The sequence below is a fragment of the Xiphophorus couchianus genome, chromosome 9 (assembly GCF_001444195.1).
Source record: "Xiphophorus couchianus chromosome 9, X_couchianus-1.0, whole genome shotgun sequence".
Taxonomy (NCBI): domain Eukaryota; kingdom Metazoa; phylum Chordata; class Actinopteri; order Cyprinodontiformes; family Poeciliidae; genus Xiphophorus; species Xiphophorus couchianus.
The window spans coordinates 5704790-5729008 of NC_040236.1; the positions used below are offsets into that span (position 1 = coordinate 5704790).

The 24219-nt window shown below is 38.8% G+C and overlaps 1 protein-coding gene across 2 annotated transcripts in view; it reads left to right on the top strand.

Annotated features, from left to right (window-relative positions):
* The first annotated feature begins 2302 nt into the window (after positions 1-2302).
* brinp3a.1 (bone morphogenetic protein/retinoic acid inducible neural-specific 3a, tandem duplicate 1) overlaps positions 2303-24219 on the top strand; it is a 68184-nt gene continuing 46267 nt past the window's right edge. The window contains exons 1-2 of one of the 2 annotated variants that reach the window (XM_028028710.1): positions 2303-2913; positions 3171-3478. In XM_028028710.1, the coding sequence (XP_027884511.1) occupies positions 3225-3478 (254 nt within the window). In that variant the 5' untranslated portion in view covers positions 2303-2913; positions 3171-3224. Of the gene's footprint in view, positions 2914-3170; positions 3479-24219 lie in introns of those variants that run through there. The other variant, XM_028028712.1, reaches the window with a different exon arrangement.

The window sequence follows — 24219 nt, forward strand, 5'->3', positions numbered from 1 at the left end:
GATTAGATTTATCTAAAGTAATTCCGAAAAGTCATTTATTTTGTGTGTACGGTTAGGCAGGGAGGTGGACATTAGGGGTCTGGTTTCTATTTCCAGTTAACAAAAGCATTAAGATTACTTAAAACCTAAATCTACCTGGAATGAATAATATTTAGGCTTAGCTATATGTTTTTACGTGGTAGTTAGTTAAACTGCAATATACTACTGCTATTAAAAGGCTAGAAAGACCAGAATTTAGCAAAATGAGTTGGAAAGTGTTTCTGGGAAAATAATTTTTTGGGTTTCACCCAACGACCTGTCAGCCCTGTAACTCAGTCTTGGACAAATGGAAGACAATTGATGGATGGGTGAAAGAAACTATGGTGTTTCTTTCTGAAACGCAGAGACATGCAGACACAGATAGAAATATTTCTATTTAAAATAGGTATCTTCTCATTTGTCACAAATCCTAATCATGAAAACGTACGGACTTTGAGATTGTGAAGCTTTTTCATATTAACATTTTATAATGTGATGCCTCTTGTTCTCTGATAAGTAAGTTCTTTTGCATCATGCTCACACATGTTTTTGTGCATTTTATTATCAGTATTTCTGCCAAGGTACAAATCTTTTTAGGAGATAGAGAGAAATCCAATTATGTACCGCTATTACAAACTTAGAAGTAAAATTCTTTTCCAGTTTACAAAATTCAAAGCCCAGCTGGAGAATGCATGTCAGAATACAGTTGCCAAGATTCCACTTTTGAGATATTTGGTTGCCAGGACTTCAAAAGAGCAGAGTATCACTCTGTGTTACAGTTCACTGCTCAGCCACAGTGACCTGCACATTTTGCACACCTTCCTGGAGCCTTAATGAGCACTTTTCTGTGACATTGTCTTTGATCTCTCTCCCTCTATGCACTTGGTTTACATCCACGTGGAGCAGGCGGACAACCTTATGTTGCATCAATTGGCAATCAATTCTCCTGCCTCGACAGCCTCTCCTGAAAATGAAAGAAACAAGCACACTTGCCTCTATGCACACTCCAGTATTCTACATATCGGAAAAACATATTCTACTCTTGTGCACCGACACTCTCAAACTGATGAATGATTTATTTGAAATTGTAAATATGAAGTCCGGGGACTTTGCTTCCATTCTGCTTATATGAGTTTTGGGACTCTGAAAGCTGCGGTGTTCCAAGAACTGCCTAAAATGCTGTGTGAAGCCATCCAGGTAATGAGCCATGACACTATCCACTATGTTTTATTCAAAACTTAAGAACAAGCAGTGTGTTTGGAGATAAACAAGACCTGGTCAACCACCAAAGCAGTGTAAAAGTAACTGGAATCAAATTCCCTTTATTCAGAAACAGCACTACAGACTAGAGATTTCCTTTTCCTATTAGATAGTTGTCCTTCACAAGTCCTCATTGCTGCAAGGCAGGGTCAGAGGAAAAAGGCACCCAATCCCAGGACGTGATGATGAAACCGTGACAAATCAACTCATTCTTTCACTTCAGATTTTGCAAGTCGCTGCGCCACGGGATTTCAGCCTCTCTTTGAGTTTAGAAGCTGGCGAATCTGGAGACTCAATGCTGTTCATTTCTCTAATCCAATCCCTGTATAAAACCTCCCTTTGAACGTCTGCGGAGAAGCTGAAAGGCAGCACATATCCTTCCCTCGGTTCGCCTGCTCTCTGCCTCTCTGATCCACGCTCGGTGTCCGACGCACATAGGCGCTCGAATAGAGCAGATCTAATTAAGTTTGCTGATGGTGAAAGTGATGATTATTCTGGAGCATATAGAGAGGAGGGACGACCAGGGCATGGAAGATAACGAGGACAACTCCGGAGTGTGTGTGGGGGTGCGCGTGCGGGGATGGGGTTAATGTACTACGGTCATTCTCCCTTATAATCGTCCTCGTGAAGATGAAGAGTGCCAGCTTTCTTAACGGCTTTATCCAACTAACTTAAATTTAGCTATTTTTATATGAAATAACATTAATTTTAACAACCACTACTTAATATACACTTCTTTGTATGGTTTCTAAAACAATGCCACTATAAATTCTTTATTTGTAATGACCTATTTCTCAAGAAAGGCAGCTTTAATCCAGAACTTAATTTATAGCAATAACGTCTTTTAATTTGCTCTAATCATTTTACTTGCATTCCACACAGACAAGACATTTATCCCCATATTTCCTTCCTGCATTTAGTTTTTGTTAATGCAGACTGCAGGTGCCCTCCATCGGTTTTCTAAAACTAAGCACCCAGTTTACCATTAACTGACCATCCCCGCATCCTGCCTGCCACCCTCACTTCTGAGCGCCTCCTACTCTCACTTCCTCCAGTTACGTCCCAGCCAACCGGGAGTATTCTCGTTGCTGGAATAAATTAAATTGCAGCGGTGTGGGTACAGGAGGGGGGGAGAGCGCGCCCTGAATGCCATTCACACATCCCGCGCGCAGGGGAGCTCGGTCACCGTCGGAATCATCGGCGGATCTCCGTGCGCTCTCCGTGCGCCCCGAGCGCTACTGTCTCCAATCAAAAACTGCATGAGTTAGAGGACGGCTGCTTACCGCGCTTCGGTGGACTTTGCTCATTTGTTCATTAGGAAGATGCGTTAAAATAATTAGCACACCTGGAAGAGCCGAGTCTCTTAAGACACCACATCAGCGACTCACTTGGAGAGGACTCACAGAAGCCTTCCTTCTGAGCGTTTTGGGAGGTTTTCAGCTGGAAACATAGCGTATTTTTAAGGGAGGAGGAGATCAGGTTTCACCTTCTGTTTAGTTCAACTTGCGCAGTCGCAACCTTTCTCCAATGCCCCCCGGTGTTTGCGCCCAGCAGAACCGAACTTCACGATCCTATGAGGGGATTTTGCGGAGATTTATTCCGAGCAGTCACGGATCAAAAGACTTACCGAATAAGGTAAGGACACAACAACTGAAGTACGAAAAGTGATTACAGACGAGAATATTTTTAGTCTTAAGCGAAACAATAATCTATCTTAACAGTATGGATTGTATAATCGCATTCAAAAGTGGTTATTCATTTATTTTTGTCACTTATATATTCAAAGCGAAATTTAAAAAGTACTGTTTTTTTTTTTTTGTTTTGTTTTGTTTTTTGTTTTGTTTTTTCCTCGGTGGTGATCTCGCTCTTCCTTTCTGTCTGTCTTCCAACAGGACTCATTAGGAGCGCAAGGAGAATGAAGAGTCACCGGGGCCGGGGCAAACACCATGAGTGGCCCGTGGACCTCCACTAGACTGGCGGCCCTCATGTTTCTATGGAAGTGGTTGACATTAAGCCTGCTCCTAAGCTGGTTGTCAGTAGGGGCCAGTGCCGCGGACTCTACCGGCGCTGGCTTCAGTGGCTCAAAGGGACCCCTGGGCTGGCTCCTGTCAGAGAAGGGTCCTTTTCACAATTCGCAGGAGTTTGTTGATTTCACAGAGCGCTACCAGCAGGGATTCACCACCAAGTACAAAATATACAGGTAAGAGTTTGGAGACCTAAACTCCTTAAAAATATTTTGTGAAATCTTGTCCTGCATCCAAAAAGGAACAAGCATTAAAGAGGTTCTGTAGTTACTTTGGCTTCTTTTGTAGCCTTCCCTTGAGGGAAAAGGAGGCTGTTCAACAAAGCATAGACAAGAGATGACACTATGCTTTTCTTTTCACCACAAAAGATGCAGATTTAGTAGGTGGCAAACAGAGGGATGAGGGACTGAGAAGATTACTCAGTGGAGTTTTGCATACAAATGAAAGCTCTGCGTGCCTTCTGCATAGATCTAAGCTCGTCTCCGTGCGGCTGCTCGCCTCCTTTTTAGTAGGCAGCAGAGGTATATGGTTGGAGTATGATACAAACTCTAAATGGTGCATATCAGTGGGAACTTAAACTAGAGATACCACAGGAGGGTTAGAACAAAGCAGTGGGATGTTACAGATATCTGACTGAGCCTGTTGATGTGTGACAGTGGGTAGACCAAGTGGCTTTAGAAATGTGTGTGGTGATTGTGTGCGAAGACCCAGTGGGTTATTGTTTGAAAGCTGTATTCAATGTATTGTGGCATTTTCTGTTTAGACCAGAGCACGGTTTAGGATGCAACAAGGCTTATTCACGTGTAAACTCATCAAATGTAAATTATGGTGAGTTAACTATTTATTTTGTGTAAATGATACAAAACAATTAAAAAAAAACAATAAAGGATTGTAAATTGTAGATTGTTTAAGTTAACTTCAAGAATTCATATTTTACCATCTCAAACCTTGTCCAAAGTAAAAAGGATATGTTCAGGACAGCAGAATATAAAACAAGCTGCATAAACTATAAAATGGAAATACTCCAATCAGTGGGCCTAATATCAGAACAGACGTTTTATTTTTCTTGATTGACAGATCAGGTAGCTGAGATCGAATTTTATTTCCGTATTTACTAACAAAAGAACAACTAAGAACATTGACATTTTTGGTGTATAAACACATAAATTAAAAGCATAATCCTCTGTAAATAAAAGTTTCAAAAAACAGGTCACGGTTAGGGACGAGGATGGTATCTCCCCTGTACTGTTGTAATTAAAAGCATTTGCTTGTAAATAGGGAAAAGAAACACTACACTTTTGTCTCTTCTATGTGTTTTAGTTCTTAGGAAAAATTAAAATCTGAACATCAGATTTAAAAGAAAACCTGAAAATTGGTTTTGACCAGTAAAATGTCTGATCTGTGCATCTCTACTGTAAATTTACTTTTGAGCGTTCAAATATAATAACACACTTGATGTGTTTGTCCCCATAGGTTTTTTTTCTTCTTAGGAGAGAAAGACATCTGAGGCGTTCAAACATCATCTCTGAAACCCAGACTGATTAAATCCTTTTAGGCTGGTGGTTCAGCAAACATCTGTGTCAGTCAGTGTGACCTACACACACTGCATACTGTATCTGAAAGGGCAGAATCGTGTTTGTTACTGTGTCTGTTGCTCTGAAGGATGCATGTTTGTATATAAAGACATTTAGTTAAAAAATCACTACGTAAAGATTGAGAAAAGAAAAAACCTTTCATTTTGAATTAGCTCAAACCAAATGATGGTTTTCTTAATATGCTAAAGTTCTAGTGTGCTGTTTACCCACCGACAATTTTCATCAGCGGATGCTGTGCAAGTTGATTGAGCATGACTAGCTCGGCATACTTGAGTGTCTGAACTTGTGGCTGTATGTAGGTAAGTGTTTTGATGATCCACGATGAGGGTGTCGCCACTGTTCAGTAGGAGGACTGTTGCCAGCTGAACAGAGACTTGACTGACACTGGCATTTAGCAGCTGACAGGGGCAACAATGCCAGGCAAAGAAAGAGAATGTAGCTCTGTTTGCTTCTCTGCATCCATCATTTCCTCCCCTCTTCCATCTCTGCTGGGGTCCCCTTTCTGTTTTGTAGAATGGCTTCATACCTTGTTGCCCCCTCCTTACTTTTGCATTTTGCACCTCAGCCAGGACATGAAAAGCTGACAGATATTAGCATACATTAGTTAAATGGATGCACAAGATTATCTGATTTACATAACAGAAAACCAGATGTATTTTCTCATTACTTTTATGTGAAAAGCCAAGATGAAAGCTTTCCTAAGGACAAAAATAAATGGAAATGTAAGCCTCATAAGTCTGCAGTTGTCTTGTCCCTTAGGTTTACTCTGGCCTTTGGAGTCTTTTGTTAAAGATTAGAGAAAACTCTGACTAATTACAGCAAACTGCATTTCAAGTTAAAGTGAAAAGGTTAAATATTATATTGTTGAAGTAAAAAGATAGTGTTCCCACATAGTCATTTGCTTCCCACTGCTTTGAAAAGGCAAACCTTTTACGGCTTTAAATATCTTGCACTTTTAACACCAGGCTCCATCAGAAGGAATCAAAGACGTTGACAAATTAAAAGAGAGTTTTTTTAGTATTGTATGAGGGGGAAGAATAGACTTGCAGTTTTGGAAAGAAAATTTATGCCATCAAAGTATTTTAATGTTTTTTTTTCTTTTTCTTTTTCTTGGGCTTTCATAGTGAAGCAGTTGCTAACACTGCTGTCTTGCAGCAAGAAGGCCCAGAGTTCTGAATCCCTACTGGGAGCAATGTAAAGTGTGGGTTTTCTCTTCTCACAGTCCAAAAACTTGCATGTTAGGCTAATTAGTTATGCTAAATTACCCTGGGTTGTGCATGTGTATGTATTTAGTTGTTTGTGCTCTGTGCCTCTATGTAGTATTGAGATGGACTGACGACTTGTCTTGAATGTACCCTGTTCCTCGCCCAATGTGACCGATGCGGAATGGCACCAAGCAGTGTAAAGTGTGCAAGCACTTAACTGGGTGCAAAAGGGCAGTAGATGTTTGGTTTTTTAGCAGTGTTGCACTGGTTGTATATATGATAAGCGTAGTTAATGCATTTTATACCATCACCACTATACATTTGAAATTCTGAAAATAAACCAGATTTCATATTCAGCTTTTGAAAAGAGCAATCTCAACCATTTCTACACATTTTACCTGTAAGAAGAGAAACCAAATTACACATGCAGAGTAAGAAGTAGACCCTAATAAACCCAGATCAGCAGGAAGTTAATTCTAGAAAATATATTAGAACCTAATCTATCTTCTGCATTATTTGTATGTCTTTCTCACATTTTCTATCTTTTCTCCCCCTTTGGCAAATGATTTCAAACCAATTCCTTTTCCCCTGCTCATAAATATTCTCCAGAGCTCAGTTGGCCTTTTCCATCAGAAGGCAGGTGAGAGGTAGTTAAGGATTAAGGAGAGATCCAGAGGAGTTAGAGTACAAATAGGGGGGCTTTATCCCCACCTGCTGGTCAGTCCCTTCAACGGAATAGCCCAGGGAATTATCTTTCTGCTATTTTTTTTAACAAGTTCTGAATCTTTTTCGAGTTGTAATCAGAAGAGAAATGGTGACATCTTTTTCCACTAGCAAATTGTCATTTGCTGCAAGGTATTAAGGGGAGATTTAATAGCTTAGAAATGTACAGCTCTGGGTTGCAGCGTAGCAATGTAAAGCACCTGAAAAGATGTGATTCTATAGCAAATCCTCTGAGTGAAAGAAGTTTTATAAAAAATTATTATTCTTTTTAAGCTCTTAAGTGCAATAATGGCACACATAGATGGATTCATTGAGTTCAAAAGCAGTGAAAAACAAGCATAGACGCACTTAACGGTATTGCTTCTGCTGTGATTGCAGTAAAATCCACCTGTATGTCAGACATAATGGGGTTTAAAAAAAGCTATTCATTCATTCTTTTTTTCTGAACTGTGGGTTACAAACCTTCAAACTGCTTTGTCGCTTTTATTTCCCATTGAATGCCGCCAACCAGTTCCTTGTGTCCTTGTCAAGCAGACGTACATGGCTACATTGAAAAACACACGGCTGAACAGTTAATACAAATTTAGATTGTCCATATTTTTCATACCAAGAGAAGAGACGACTTCTCGTCTCGAGGCTGAATTAGAGATATTTTCTTGAACCCAGTGCCAACAAAACAGAGAACTGGGTGTAAAATGAAGAAAAGCTTTTTTCATTTAATGATTTAGGAGCTGGTGGTGTTGTGAAACCATCTCCGCTTGTGAGAAGTTCTTACCCCATAATTTCTTGGGTGCAGTAGAGCCATATGAGGACAAAGTAGCATATTAGTCAAAATGTCAGCACATCCCTTCTTCTTCTTCATGGACCATAATTTTTAAATCACGCCTCATCTCCTTTGTTTTCTCCTCTCTTTTCCCTTGTCAGCCCACTGGCGATTACATTGACTTCATTTGATGCAAGGAGATGTCTCTTGTAATTATGGTCTGATTAGTGTTTCAATTATATACGGGCATGTTTGTGGAGAGGTTGGGCTGCTGAGGCATGATTTCACAACACCTGTCATTTTGTGTTGCCTGTTGTACTTTATCAATCTCCTGTTTATTACTTTCCCATGGAATTGTGAATGCTTTAGATGAAAAAGCACATTTAAAACAGATTATGAAATGGGATGGAATAAATGGGCATAGAGCTGCAATGAAAAAGCAATGAAGAGAACAGAGAGGGAAGAAGAATACTAGAGAAAAGCGATTAAGGAACGCAATACCATAATGCACAGCAATGCAGCTCGATAAACCATTTAGAGTATAGATCCACACAAATTCATATTTAAGACTGGAGAATAAAATCTTACTTTTAAATTATGTGTAATTAACATAAATATGTAATGGATCACAATGAGATTAGGTGCATTTACATGTTTAATTTTGTTGTGATCTATGAGACATGCTGAGAGTTTCTATACCATTCCTAAATTAACTTTATGAATGCTTGGGAGTCAATGCATCACAAGACATTCTGCTGTTGGGGCGGCTATACATCAGAGATTTGTTTTGACTGCTACCACGGAGACTAGCAGTAATAAAAGGAAAAAAAAATAATACTACAACAACCAAGATAAAAAGTTTTGCTCCACCACCTATGGCAGTTTACATTAAATTCAAATATGGATATTTATTTATAGAATTTATTAAATGTAATCAAATAAATGCATAACAAAGTTTTTTATCAATTAATTATTATGTCTTATTGCAGTCAAAGGCATTTTGATATTTTTAAAAATTAATTCTAGACTTTTTGACTCACATTTTGCCATGTTACAGCCACAAATTTCAACATATTTTATTGACATTTTATGCTTGTAAGACAAAGTAGCATATAATTGTGATGTGGAAAGAGAACAACTCAGTAAAAATATCAGTAAAAATAAAACCCTTCAGATTCCTTTTTTTACTAAGAACCTGAATGCATTTGTTTTCAACCTGTCTGAATCAGTGTTTTTTTGGAACCACTTGTCACTACAAATATGACTGCCATAGTGTTTTGGGACATGGTTTTCCCAGCTAGAAGAGTAACAGATAGAAGAGTTTATCCATTATTTTTGTAAAATAGCTGAAGCTCAATCTGATCAGATGGCAATCATCTGCAAACAATATTTTTTTACCTTCTCAGCTGAATTTAAGTTTGGACTTCGACACAGTCAATCTTAGTTTGGCCTTAGACAACCAAGATAAAAAGATTTGCTCCACCACCTATGGTGGTTCAATTCCAGTTGATTCCAGTTGAATTCCTATAGGATTCAACTGGGAAGAGATTCTCACTTACAGCACAGTCTGGGCTTTCTCCCCTTGTCTTGGATTGTCTCTAGTAGATTTTCTTTCAGGCCAATCAGCGGACAGAATGGGAGGTTGTGAACAATGATGTTGATTTCTATGCTGTTTTAGAATTGGAGTCTACCTGCAGTTCTAGCATTGAGCAATGAATATGGAGGAAATGAATGAAGCTATTCAGTCCTTGCTGGCCACGCTTCAAACTATTGAATTCACATTAACAACCACATTCGGTTCATTCGGCTCAGTTCATTTCTCATGCCAGTGGAAGATGGTTATTTCCAGTGCAGGCAATTCCCAGTAAGCACAGGCAAACGTTAAGGTTTGGCTAAAATTGAAAACCTCAACACAATCCACACCTCCAGGAGGCAGTCATTTCTCAATAGCCAAGATACCAGACACTGTACGGAGAAAATAGCATATGGCAAGGGGTTGGTTTTTACCAGGTTAATGTAACTCAGTTTTCCTTCTAAATAATTAAACTGTGACTCTGATTGATTATTTAGAGTCAATGTCCTGGAAGCAGGAGACAGTTCTAATCTCTCTCTGGTCTCTTTCAGCAATTAACAGACTTTCACAATCATCCAGCTTCTCTGTACTTACTAAGAAAAGGCATTCCCCTAGCATGGTACTGCCACCAGTATTTCTCTAAGTGCATATAGGGTGTTCTGAGTGATGTCCATTGTCAGTGTTTTGCCACAGGTAGGGTTTTGCATTTAGGAGAAAAATATTTTTTGACCGACTAGACTGCCTTTCATATGTCTTTTTTCTTTCATCCTTTTACATGGCTTGTGATGGACTAGGAGCTCACATAAATTATGTTCTGGCCACATTTCTGCAAAGGACAGATTTGTGTATTGTGAGTTCTCAAATCTTTCTCATGAGATGTTAAGCTTTACAGCTTTACCAGAGATAACATGAGCCTCTTCACAGTCACAGTTACAGTTGAACCATACTCTTACTTTTGGATGATGGATTTAAGCTGCGACATGAGTGGTTTAAAACTTGTTTTTAAACCTGAGTATTTATTTAAGCATTTACTTCAGTATTTCTTTAACTCATCTGACTGACTCTTTGGAACTTGTTCTTCCTCCACAGTTAAAAGTCAAGAAACTTTCTACAGTCAAATTGAATTGTTTAACATTTGATTAAAAACCTTTTTCTGTTGTTTTAATAATGCTGCACAAACTTTAATTTTCTTAACTGTTCCACAATATGTAGTATAGCTTAATTTGGAACAGAAAACTGTGTCAAAATGCAATTGGCTATGAGCCTTTTAAACGTCTCCCAGATTCAATGGAGAGGCTCTCTAGTGTTACTATAACTAAAGCGGATGAAACGTTTCTTGTGCTTTCAGTCTGTTGCAACAGATTTGGTGGAGTTCTAGGTGACAAGAGGTTCAATAAAACACTTTGAACTGACTGGTTGTTATGAGGCAATTATTTATTACCTAAGTCTGAAATTGGCAGCAGCAAAAATGCCACTGTCTGTAGATAGATCAGCTTCCTACCATAGACTGAAAATATGTATTTTAAGGTAATTACAGATTTCGTACTGACAGTAAGAAGTGTGCATGTCTGATCGTCTTGTCTGGTAGATAGCAATCCATGTATGATTAACTTCATTGCAGTATTTTTTCAGTAAAATGTAAGTTGGTTAGAAAAAGGAACATGTAAATAAATGAGCAGATGCTAATTGATCTGCCACTTCAGCCCTTCTGTTATGAATTTCAACTTTCACAGTATTTTTGAAATTCTTCCAAGTGACTCATTAATAGTTGTTCAGTTTGACCTTCGTTGTTTAACTATTTTGTTGACTGAATTACACTGTTTTTTCTCACAAGATAAAATATCCCAAGGCATATGAGGGATTAAAAACAAACCAAATCTGATGGAAAGAAATTAATTTGAATGTGTCTTTCTTTGGATTTGTGCAAAGGTATTGACCGTATAGTGAAGTATTTATTGTTGGAAAAGCTATGAAAAACCTTGCAAATGTAAGCTTAAATATGTTATTTGTGCTTTTTTAAATTCAGAACACAGCTTTACATCACTTATTTCTCATGCTTCAGACATGGGTTTGCAGAACGAATGATTGACCTTCAGTACAACAATCTTGCATGGTGTTTCCAAAGACAGAATAGATGTTATTTTATATTCTTTCAGATATACATTATTCCAAGAGCAGCTTGTTTACCGAGAGAAGAGATCCAGTGGACAGTGACTTTCCATAGTTTCATGTTTGGAGGTTTAGGACAAAGCCAGAGAAGATTGTTCCAGCAGCAATGACAGTGACAGGGAATGCATTCTGTGCAGGGCTCATGGTTTCTGACAAGTGGGTGATGAGGGAGTTATCAGGACCAGAGGTCCATGAAAGTAGTCCTTATGAAAGAGAGATTCGTAGTAAATTAATTTATAAACAGAGACTGCAGGATACCATGAAGAGATACCTATGTTACCTACGTCATTCAATTCTATAATTTTTTTTTTACTTCTTCCCATTCACTATGCTTTCTCTTATTTACATTCTGTTAGAATTAGAGAGGATAATTGAGGTTCATGCTCTTCACATTTAGAACTCACCTCTACCCTGCAGTGCTGCCAGATTCAAAAAAAGAATCGGATAACAGCTGTGCTACAGGATAAGGAACACAAGCAAACAGATAAACAAATGCTAAATACTTAAACAAAAAATAATCTAAGACAAAAAAAGAAAACTCTTAAGTTGGTAAAGATGATGAGTGAAGTGTTACCAAACATGGAAAACATTTGCAATGCGATGTCCAGCAGATTGGAATTTATTCAACCAACGTTCTGTTTCATATGTGAAGAATTAGCACCGATGATTTGAAATTACAGAGTAATGTGGGGAAGAATGCCAAATAAAGTTAGCATATCAAAACATTATCATCCATCTGAGTACAAATATTATGAGCATATTAGTGTTTTTTGTTTATTTGTTTTGTTGTTTAGGTAATTTCAGTTTTAGATTTAGGATGTTAAGTATCAGAAACCTTCTTTACTTTATTTCGATCTTTAATGTAAGGATGAGCTAAGCAGACAACCTGAATATGTTGAACTTGCTTCATAGCTTATGGCCCCTGTTGAGACCATCAGTCTCTTTTCAACATATTTTGACAAACTGCAGAAAAGAAGAGGTTTTAATATTTTGCATAAAATAATTTTGTAAATTTGTTTCTGTTTTCTGAACTTAATCTATCCATCCATTCATTCATCCATCCATGTAATATTTAGACAACAGTAACCATGTGTTTGGATTTATTTCAGTTTCTTTCCAGTCAGAATGATAGTAGTATGTCTTGTGTTTTGTCTAATTTTTCCTTTACTATTTTTATCATTCTTGGCTGCTGTATTAAAATAATGCATGAAAAATAAATCCATTGCACCATGTAAAATGGGATAGATATAATATAAACACATTGAACCAAAGTTTGTCATGAATGTTTTAACTTTAATTGCCAAGATGTTAAATGTGCCTTTCGAGAAGTAATTGGCTGAATAAGAAACATTTATTCAGTTCTCATGTCATTATTAACTTAAATTCAGTGTTGACAGCAAGTGCAGTGGGAAAGAACCACAGAATCTCTAACTGTAGCACATTACTTGTCTTTGCTCTGTCTTCTGATTATATTTCCGTTGAGACCTTATACAGGAAAGGTTGTAAATACCAGTTTTACTGCACCTGCTTAGCTACAAAAACAAAAAGGAATGCAAAAAAAAGAACATTAACATTTTGCAAAATGCTTGGAATAAGAGTACATTTTATTTCAAGCACAAATTGTTGCTATGCAGATATAAGCATAGATACTCCAAATATCAATTTAAAGCAGAATGGCTTGTTTGTTGACTTGTCAATTTGCCTCTCTCATGAATTACTCCTGCAGAATTTGGCAGTAAAAGTGTTTTAAACATCTATTATTCAAGAACACAGAAGCTTCTTACAGAGAATATGTTTGTTTTTTTTTGTCATGTGCTTAAAATAAACTGGTCAGAGCTTGAGGGTGTAATTATAATTTTTGAAGACTTAACATGTTGTTACATTCGGCTTAAAGCAGAACTTACAAACACACACAAGGGGGATCTGTCCCAGGAAAACAGGTAAGGTATGCTACACCATTTATTTTGGAAAAATAAATAAATAAATACCCAAATCACTCAATAAGAAATAAGTTGATCCTTAGCAACAATGATTTATTCAACTAGAATTACAATACTACAAAATAATAATAGTTATCTTAATAGATAGATCGATAACCCCATTCCCTCAAAAAAAATAATTATGGTTACTCGGTTTAAATCAGCACAAGACCTAATTAAGTAAATGTCCAAAATTTTCCAATCCTTTTTTCAAAGAGATTATTGTCCATAAAGCAGTTCCATATCCTCGAAAAATAAACAAAGTCCTGGAAGTATTTCCCCAAAGTCCCGATCCAAAATGAAAAATCCTAACGTCCAAACCCCTCCCCAAAAAGATACGAAAAAAAAGTGGTACCACCAAAAATCCCCAAAAAGAAAAGTACAGTCCAGATCTCACCGGGAGCGTTTCTCTTTCCCCTCGGTGGCGTCCTCTCGCACTGGCGGCGTCCACTTGCACCGGGCGCGGTTTCCTGGGTGCAAACTCCGATCCAGTTCCTAAAATACCATCTGTGGCACGGGGCGATCTTTGATAGCTGTTTTTGATGTCTTTCCTTTGATTTTTACTAGTTTTAAACGATCAGATAAGTCAAAACTCCCGCTGCACAGATCCCACGGTCAGCGTCTTCCTCCCTGCTTGCGCCTCTCGCGCCGACGCACACGCCCCTTTTTTAATTACTAATCCGTTGCACACACACCTGAACATATCAGGATTTACCCGAAATCAGTTATAAACAGTGGAAAATTGAATACTTTTTAACAATGAAATCACAGCAACTGTTCTACACGACAGGTTGATACATTTACTTTTTAATGTATTTATTTAGGAAAAAACAAACATAGTGGTTATGTTACAATCCCCCCCCCCCAGCCGGAGGCAAGGGAGGTTGAACTCCAAAATAAGGCTTTAAGTTAACCACATTAACCGTGTCTGCTCCTTTGTCCTGGCCTTTCCACTGAAGCTAATAGTTTACTGGGCCTAACTGTTTCCTCACTGTAGCTGGTCCTGACCACTTTGGCGCTAGCTTTGAGGAAAAACTGTCTATTGCTTTGGAAAGTGGGTGGGACCTTACCCAGACCAAATCTCCCGGCCGGAATTGTGCACCTCTCCTCCGGGCATTGTAGTATCTGGCTTGTCGGGTTTGACTTATCCCAACTTTCCGTTTGACTTCTTCTTTCATCTCCTTATGTTGCTCCAACAATTTGTATATGGGTTGCTGAGGTGATGGTGGTTTGGCTATCATCCTCTCCAATGGCCCTTGAAGTTGACGTCCCAGCATAAGCTCTGCAGGGGCTCTCCCTGTGGTTTCATGTTGAGCACTATTTATGGCAAAACGGAACTCCCTTATATGTTGGTCCCACTGATTGTGATGCTGTCCAACAAATGAGGCTATCATTGTTTTGATAGTTCTGTTTGCTCGTTCTGTCAAGTTAGATTGGGGATGATAGCTGGTGGTAAAATGGTGCTTTACCCCCCACATAGAGCAAAAACTGGCCATCTCTTGACTGGTAAACTGGGGCCCACGATCCGACACAAGACTTTGTGGAACTCCAAAACGAGTAAATATCTCCTCCTGGAGGATAGTGATGAGCTTCTTTGTCTTGCTGTCTCTTACAGGAAACATTTCCACCCACTTTGTGAAGTAGTCGATCACCACAAAAAGGAAGACATTTCCTTTTTTACTGCGTGGAAAAGGTCCCATCAAGTCCACCCCAAGTTTTGCCCAGGGTTCAGTCAGCGGTGTCGGCTGCAGAAAGCCAGCTGGAGCTTGATTATCTGGTTTGTACTTCTGGCAAACTGCACAGTTCTTTACATGTTGCCACACATCCTTACGGACTGACGGCCACCATGCTACTTCTAACAGCCGGAGGAGTGTCTTTAGCCTGCCCAGATGTCCACTCAATGGATGATCATGGAAGTACTGTAGAAATTGAGGAACTAAAGACTTGGGAATCACCAGCTGATATTTGATTCCATCTTTTAGTGGGGTTTTCCTGTACCAGAGATCGTGAACTTTGTAGAAAGAGATCTTGTCCGGTCTCTGGTATCTCGGATCCTGAACCATCTCCATTAGGTCTGAGTCCTTTTCCTGAGCTTCCTTGATTTCCGTAAATGATAGGGGCAAACCTAACAAGGTTTTAGCAGAATTCAGGGCTACCTGGGCTGTTCCAGCAGGATTAGTAACCATTGCTCGGGACAGCGCATCAGGCACTACATTGTGCATTCCTTTTCTATATCGTACTTCAAAATTGAACTCTTGCAACCTCAGCACCCAGCGTGTTAACCTAGAACTGGTTCTGGGGCAATTAAATGCCCAGGTTAGTGCAGCATGGCCAGTGTAAATGGTAAACTTTGTACCCTCTACAAAGTGTCTCCACTTTTCCACTGCCCAAACCACTGCTAAGCATTCCTTTTCAGAGGTGGAGTAGTTCAGCTCTGCTCCCTTCAATTATCTTGAAGCAAAAGCAATAACCTTTTCTCCATCCGGAGTTGGTTGGACAAGGACGGCCCCCAGACCAACGTCACTGGCATCTGTATGTATTTCGAAAGGTAACTCGAAATCTGGCTGCCCCAGTATGGGTGATTCCACCAAAGCTTTCTTCAGGGTCATGAAGGCACGTTGGCAGTCCACTGTCCACTCCCACCAAACATCTCTTTTGAGCAGTTGATAAAGAGGTGAAGCTATTTCTGCCAAATGTGAGATGAACTTGTGGTACCAACCAACCATTCCGAGGAATCTCTGAAGTGTTTTCTGGTTAGTTGGAGTAGGATAAACCATAATGGCGTGGGTTTTTTCCGGATCCACTTGAACGCCTTCCGCTGAGACAATGTGTCCCAGGAACTTGAGTTCTCGCTGGAAAAAGTTGCATTTCTTAAGATTGAGGGACAGATTGGCATTATGGAGCTTTGCAAATACTGTATCCAGGTCTTTCAGGTGTTGCTCGGCTGAGGCTGAGAAAACAATCACATCATCAATGTACACACAGCAGATCTTTCCCCGTAGCTCTCCTAAAACTTTCTCCATTAAACGTTGAAAGGACGCTCCTGCATTTTTTAATCCAAATGGCATGCGCTTAAATTGATAAAGTCCAAATGGGGTAATAACAGCAGTTTTTTCCTTGCTCTCTTCTGCCACTGCCATCTGCCAATATCCAGATTTCAAATCCAGGGTGCTGAAAATGTTTGCTCCAGTCATTGACTCCAACAGCTCATGGATGATGGGCATGGGATAAGCATCCTGAAGCGTTTTGGTGTTCAAAGCTCGGTAGTCCACACAAAAACGAAAAGATTTGTCTGGCTTAGGAACAAGGACAACGGGGGATCCCCATGAAGACTGTGATGGCTCTATAATGTCATCCTTTAGCATAGCATCAATCTGTTCTTTTATTACTTGCCGCTTGAAAGGAGACCCCCGGTAAGCTCTGCAGCGGATGGGTATTTCATCTGTGGTCATTATTCTGTGTTCTTCCACAGATGTTCTGCCCAATGTATCCGAGCATACAGATGGTCAGGCCTCCAAAACCTTCTGGACTTCTGGAGGATGTTTTATCTTCACGGGATATGACTCTGTGTTTGGTACTTTGTCCTTTTCCAATGGCAGAGCCAAGATCAGATTTACGGGAGAATGACTATCATGCACAGGTGTTCTGGCAGCAGCTGAAAATGAAAAAGGATAAAAGGTATAACCTTTTGGCCCTTTTACCCCATAGGTGTGGTCACCCAGGTTGATAATGGCAGAGGTTTTGGACAAGAAGTCGAGACCTAGGATAATGGGAAAGGTGAGGTTATTATCCTCCACCACAAAAGTCTCCAACGACCACATCATCCCATGCCAACCATAAATGATTGTGGCTTTCCCTAAAGCGCTGTAGGTTTTGCCATTGGCAAGTGCAAACTTCTGGTTGTCAGCTGGCTTCAAAACCTCCCCTTCTCTAGCAATTATTTTCCACTGACTATTTCTCATCAGGGAATAGGTGCATGCTGTATCCAGCACAGCATTGTACATCCTGTCGCGCACCTCTATGGGAACATGAAGGAGGGAGGAACCCGGGCCTCGCTGAACAACAGATACAGAGTCGGCTGGCTTTCTGGGATTTCCCTTAGATCTTGCTGGGTATTTTCCTTTGGCTTTGTGCTGATCCACTTTCCCCCAGTAAATTTTAACACCAGTACAGTCTTTTTCAACCTGAGATCCCACCTTTATTAATTGATCCATAGAGGTGACTGTGCCACGAAGACAGCCTGCTAGCTTGGGATTGCAGTTGTTTAAAATCCTCCTCACCAGCTCGGTCTCACTGGTGTCTGGCTTCCATCTTAGACATAGTGCTTGATACTCAAAGGCAAAATCTCTTAGACATTGCTCTGGCAACGGGACCATATCTCTTAACTTCTCTTCCACTTCTGAAAGATAGTCTGGTGGTAGAAAGGCAGCACAAAAAGCATTTTTAAATTCAAACCAGTTGTGTATCTTATTTTTAGCCACACTCCACCAACACCGAGCAGAGCCTTTTAAGACAGCTGTTAAAGCTCCCAATAATTCAGGATCAGCCAGAGGCCTTACTGTTAGAAATGTCTCACACTGATCAATAAAATTTAAGACATCAGAAACTTCTCCTGCACCCTCAAATGTCGGGAACTCAATGTGCACAGGGGGCTTGGAGTAAACCACAGATGTTCTGCTTGATGAAGGAACTGCCAGGTGAGAGATTGATGCCGGGAGGTCTACTATCCCACTGTCTGTTGATGGCCTGACTGGAACCGTTCCTGGAGGGATGTAGGCAGTAGTTTGGTCCGATCTTTGGGGGTGTGAAAGTCCAAGACTTCCTTGTGGTACTCCTTGTACAGGTAGGGCTAAAGGTGGAGATGATGTTTCAGGGAAAACATGCCTCATGGTAGAAGAGAGATGACCAGAAGGCACGGGGAGACTTGGTCTGACACTATCAAGGGAATGAATTTCTGTAGAGAGTCTAGCGCGCTTCAGCCTCTCTATTTCAGCCTTCCACTTCCCATCCCGTCGCAGCAAACAATCTACAACCTTAGCTTCAAAGTCTTTAAAGGCAGTGTCCATGCATTGTTGCAGGGCTTCAATATTTCTATCTATATATGTCCTGATGTTTTGCTCCCTATTCAAAGCACTGTCTACAGATGCCCGAAAATCTTCTTCCAATGAGGTAATCCTACCCCCCATGTTGGTTAAATCATTCCTAATACCATTAATGTCTGACATAGTGAGATAGTTTTCCTCGTCATCCTCTCGTTCTTCAACTTCATTATCTGATACATAAAGGGAGCTAATCAGAGAAGTTAATTCACCTACAGGATTCCTCCTTGTAACCCAGGCGTCTCCCTCTCTGTTGCTAAATGTCTCTTCCTGATCTACAAGACCTGCTCCACATTCTTCCTCATTCTCATCAGCATCTCTTTCCTCAGTATGTTGTGATTGAGAAGTTATGTCATCCATCTTGCAAAGAAAAAACACTCAAAACAAATACATTCAAATCTACTATAGGATTCTCTTTAACTGTGTTATCTGATGTAGCACAAAACCTGAAATTATATTGTCCTGGTCCCCATACTGGCCACCATTTTGTTACATTCGGCTTAAAGCAGAACTTACAAACACACACAAGGGGGATCTGCCCCAGGAAAACAGGTAAGGTATGCTACACCATTTATTTTGGAAAAATAAATAAATAAATACCCAAATCACTCAATAAGAAATAAGTTGATCCTTAGCAACAATGATTTATTCAACTAGAATTATAATACTACAAAATAATAATAGTTATCTTAATAGATAGATCGATAACCCCATTCCCTCAAAAAAAATAATTATGGTTACTCGGTTTAAATCAGCACAAGACCTAATTAAGTAAATGTCCAAAATTTTCCAATCCTTTTTTCAAAGAGATTATTGTCCATAAAGCAGTTCCATATCCTCGAAAAATAAACAAAGTCCTGGAAGTATTTCCCCAAAGTCCCGATCCAAAATGAAAAATCCTAACGTCCAAACCCCTCCCCAAAAAGATACGAAAAAAAGTGGTACCACCAAAAATCCCCAAAAAGAAAAGTACAGTCCAGATCTCACCGGGAGCGTTTCTCTTTCCCCTCGGTGGCGTCCTCTCGCACTGGCGGCGTCCACTTGCACCGGGCGCGGTTTCCTGGGTGCAAACTCCGATCCAGTTCCTAAAATACCATCTGTGGCACGGGGCGATCTTTGATAGCTGTTTTTGATGTCTTTCCTTTGATTTTTACTAGTTTTAAACGATCAGATAAGTCAAAACTCCCGCTGCACAGATCCCACGGTCAGCGTCTTCCTCCCTGCTTGCGCCTCTCGCGCCGACGCACACGCCCCTTTTTTAATTACTAATCCGTTGCACACACACCTGAACATATCAGGATTTACCCAAAATCAGTTATAAACAGTGGAAAATTGAATACTTTTTAACAATGAAATCACAGCAACTGTTCTACACGACAGGTTGATACATTTACTTTTTAATGTATTTATTTAGGAAAAAACAAACATAGTGGTTATGTTACAATGTCGTGCCTGTTGCTGACAGATACAAACATGAAGTCTTGAAAAGAGGGATTTACTGTTACTGTTGACTCATGTGCGAATTGCTATCTTTGTGTTTGCATGTGTGTGTTTGTGATGTTAACTGTGTGTATTGATAGTGTACATCTCCCATTATGAAAACAATTACATTCTAGGCATCCTATGTTTTGTGCACAGTGATCAATCTCTTGTCAACAGTATCATGATCAATTCCAGAACAAAAGGGGATAGGCTTAGCAGCTTTCCTCTCTGTAAACAGAGATAATCTTGCAGCTTTGAACCACCAATTGTTCTACGGTAGTGATGATATTTGCGTTACCGACAAATCAATACCACATTTTTAAATAAAACTCCTACTTATGTGACATTTAACTTTTTTTCCCCACTTTGTAGCATAACAGAATGTCACAACAATGATCTTTGCTTGAACTTCCTCAACAATCTTGTCAGAAGCTCAAATAAAAAGAAAATCCTATGTAGAAATTCATCTGTGTGCTTTTGTACAACCTTATAAAAAAAGCTTGGTTAAGGTGAACTGGAAAAAATACCAAGTAACACTTTATTTGATGGGGTGTTTATAAGACTGACATGACACTGTCATAAATATGACATTACCAAATACGAAACATTAAAAAATTGTTTCCAATGCTAAAATGGCATTTGAGAGGGAAACAAAGAATGAACAGACATTTTTATTATCTTGACAAGGATTTACTCTCACTGCATTCTTTGCTTTGAAGATCTTCGCTAGAAAGAAAATACACATGAATTCACACAGAATTAACAAGATTAAACTGTTAAAACTTGAGGGAATGGAGGAAGTAGCAGCAGTTCCACATTAGGTGTAACGTATGAGTAACCACTTTGAAGTGTATAGATATGAAGGTCTCAATGGGCATCTGGACCATGAAATTTAGATGCAAAAATGTAAATTGATTTCTTTGAATGTCTCTACATATTTTGCGTCTGTAAATCCACACTTTTCAACACATATAAGTATCTTTAACTCAGTTGCGTTACAGCAATCCATTTTTCACTACAGCCTCACAGGGCTAGTATTATGCTGTTGTCAATGATTTGCTACAAAGAGAAAGAAATGTAAATAACCAGACAAAAAGTGACATGTCAGTAGGATATTAGGGTAGATTTTGGTGTTCCTGGGAGGTAAATCATGTCATATGACAAAGAAGGACAAAGAAGAAACAAACCTCACAGTTTTTTCTGCTACCCAAAGTCTGACCTTGAGTTTTCCATTTTCTGCAGTGAGCTAGCAACTACAATTTAAATGTCTGTTTTCTTTTATTGCTGTCAGGGTACACACATTGCGGTCGTTACGGTCACAAAAATCATAGCTGCACATGAAAGTCTGCATAAACTCCTGGTAGACCCTATTGTGCAGTTGCAGATGGTGAAATTTACATTACATAAGCTTTGTGACAGGACACCTAGTCGAACAGACTGAGATATACTATTGAGTTAGAATTATAAGTGAACATCCTCTGCAAATTCTAATTCTGTCTAACCTACAAAGATGCTTTCTTCCCCCTGAACATAAAGATATTGGGAAATAAAATGAAAAATGGAAGGGATTTAGGGTACAGCACTAAATGGCACTGACAGAGAACCAAACATGCAGTATGATTTTTTTCTTAGGGTTCATCATTGGACTGATAAGTCAGGTTCATATGTAGCACTCATCACTTATTCTTGACAAAATATTTCATCTAAAATAACCACATGAAAACATTTGCATATTACCTTGAATCTTGATTTAGTTCTCTTGACAACTTACAGCAAATATAAAGCAGTGTCAGATATTTTTTGTTAAAACCCTGCAGTTCAGCTGCTGCTGTGATAGACGCCTGAGTGTCATACAAATTGAGTTCTTCCACAGCTGCCTCCTTTCCTTCGTTCCATCCTCCTCTCAATTGTCACTGTCAAGATTTGATCGTATCATGCTTACACAGTGTGTTGTGTTCAAATCCCTGTATGATTTTTAAAATCACACTGTGAATGATGTTCATGAATGAAGGTTATGTGGAGCAAGAGATGAATAGACGGATTGAGATCTCGACTACAGTAATTCAGGTGCTGCTCCATTTTTTTGAGGCAAAAAAAGAGCTGATCCAAAAACTAAGCTCTTGATTTACCAGATTATTTACATTCTATCATTCACCTATGGTTATGCAATGTAGATCAGCTGACCCTAATAATTATCTTTTGAAAAATTTGTTAACCATTTCAGCAATTATGCTATTGAGAGCTGTGGCTTACCGGGCACAGTGGTAAACTACATTGTGGTTGTCCTTCAACTCAAATGCCAGCAATATTATCCACAAGTTAAAGAGCCTTTGGGAAAAGCACTGAACCCAAACATTGTCGCTGACATTCTAATCAGTGCATAATTGCAGGATAGAAGTTTTGACTATATAGAGTTTAATGCATATTGTTACAGAAGTGGGGAGTGAGAAGTGTGTTTGTGAGACCTTTTTTTCTGATACAGTGTAAGGACCATTTTCCTAACATATATTACATTGTAAGGACCGACTGCTCCTAATGGGCTCCATAAGGAGAAATAGAAGAAGTGCTGTTTGGGCTAGAGGTTAGGTTTAGGACTAAGGTATGAATTGAGTTTAGGTTAGGCATGTAATGGTGATGGTCAGGTTTAGAGAATGGATCAGGGATAGGCTGTCGAAATGAATGAAAAATGAATGGCAGTCTATGCAATGTCATTGTGGAGATAGACAGACATTCTATGTGTGTAAAATAGTGGATGAGCAACTTCTTTAGAAGTTCTTTACAAAAGTGCATGTTTGTTTGCATATTTTTTTCCCAGATGAATAAAAAATTTCATTAAAATAGTTTTTGTTTTGTTTTGTTTATTTCCACACATGCCTAATGTTAAAATTTGTTTGATTAATTGAAAAAAACAAAGCACAAACAGAAGAAATCTCTGAGGGGAGAAATACATTTTCAGAGCAATTATGCAAATCCCACTATCAAAAATTTTAATATCCAATTATTTTTCACTGACTTTACATGATTGCTGGATTAAAGTCATGCATTTGAGTGATATTGTAAAACATTCTGTAAAATAAATGTTGATATTGAACATGACATTTATGCATATGTACATTTATATATTTTGGTAGTCTATTGGGATAGCAACATGGGGTTAGCAGACGTTAGCCATGTTGCTAAACTTTGCAAATTTCTGCCTGGAAAACCATTGTTGGAATTTCTGTTCTGGCCTTTCAGTATGGAGCTTGTATGTCTTTTTTTTTTCTCTATGCATGCAAGGGTTTACTCTGGGAAATCAAATTTACTTACATAGTCCACAAACATGTCTACTAGGTTAATTGGAGAATCTAAATTGCTCTGGGTGCAGGCGTGTGTGTGTGTGTGTGTCTCAATGATTGTTTGTCTCTTCATTGAAGGCTGGTTAGCTTTTCAGGGTGTATGCCGCCTCTTGTCCAGTGGCAACTTGAGATAATCACCAACCCCCTAATGTCCATCTACCTACCTAATACTATCAGGTAGATAGATGAACCTACCTGGTCCATCTACCTACCTGATGGACCAGGAATTGAATGACTTTATGGAGATATTTATGTTAAGAAATGAAATCTAAAAGAATTAGAAATACAGCAAAAATAAAATGGCATGTTCAAACTCTAAAAAGCTTACACAATCTGTTCTTACTCTATTACTGTGACACTATTATTATTATTATTATTATTATTATTATTATTATTATTATTATTATTATTGTTGTTATTATTATAATTATTATAATAATAATAATTATTATTATTATTATTGTTATTATTATAGTTATTATTATTACTATTATTGTTGTTATTATTAATAATAAATTATTATGGTGTAGTTTTTCATAATAGTATTGATGTGAAAATAGTATTCAATAAAATCTATGCAGTTTATGATGTAGGTTTTTTGAATTACTAAAAATAAAATTCTCCAATATCCATTTGTGGATTGTATTTAAAGATATCTGGAATGGTTTAGAGTGTGCTTCTTTAAAAAAAAAAAAAACAGATTTAGGGTGTTTGACATGGGTTCTGTAAAAATATCAAAGGCATGAAAACTTCAAAAATGAGTGAGAACGACTCAGTTGCCCTGTCGACAGAACCCTCAGTAGGTTTTATATGATGATCACAAATTAATGATCTGATGTTTGTTTGAAGTTGTTTTGATAAACTCCTGGTGGCAGTTCTGTAAAGCATTCCCAACCAATGACTCTTCCCTGGATCATTACACACTTTGTTTTCCTCAGTGATGATCTTACATCCTTTCCTACTGCAGTTTGTCTCTGTGGTGGGCTGATGA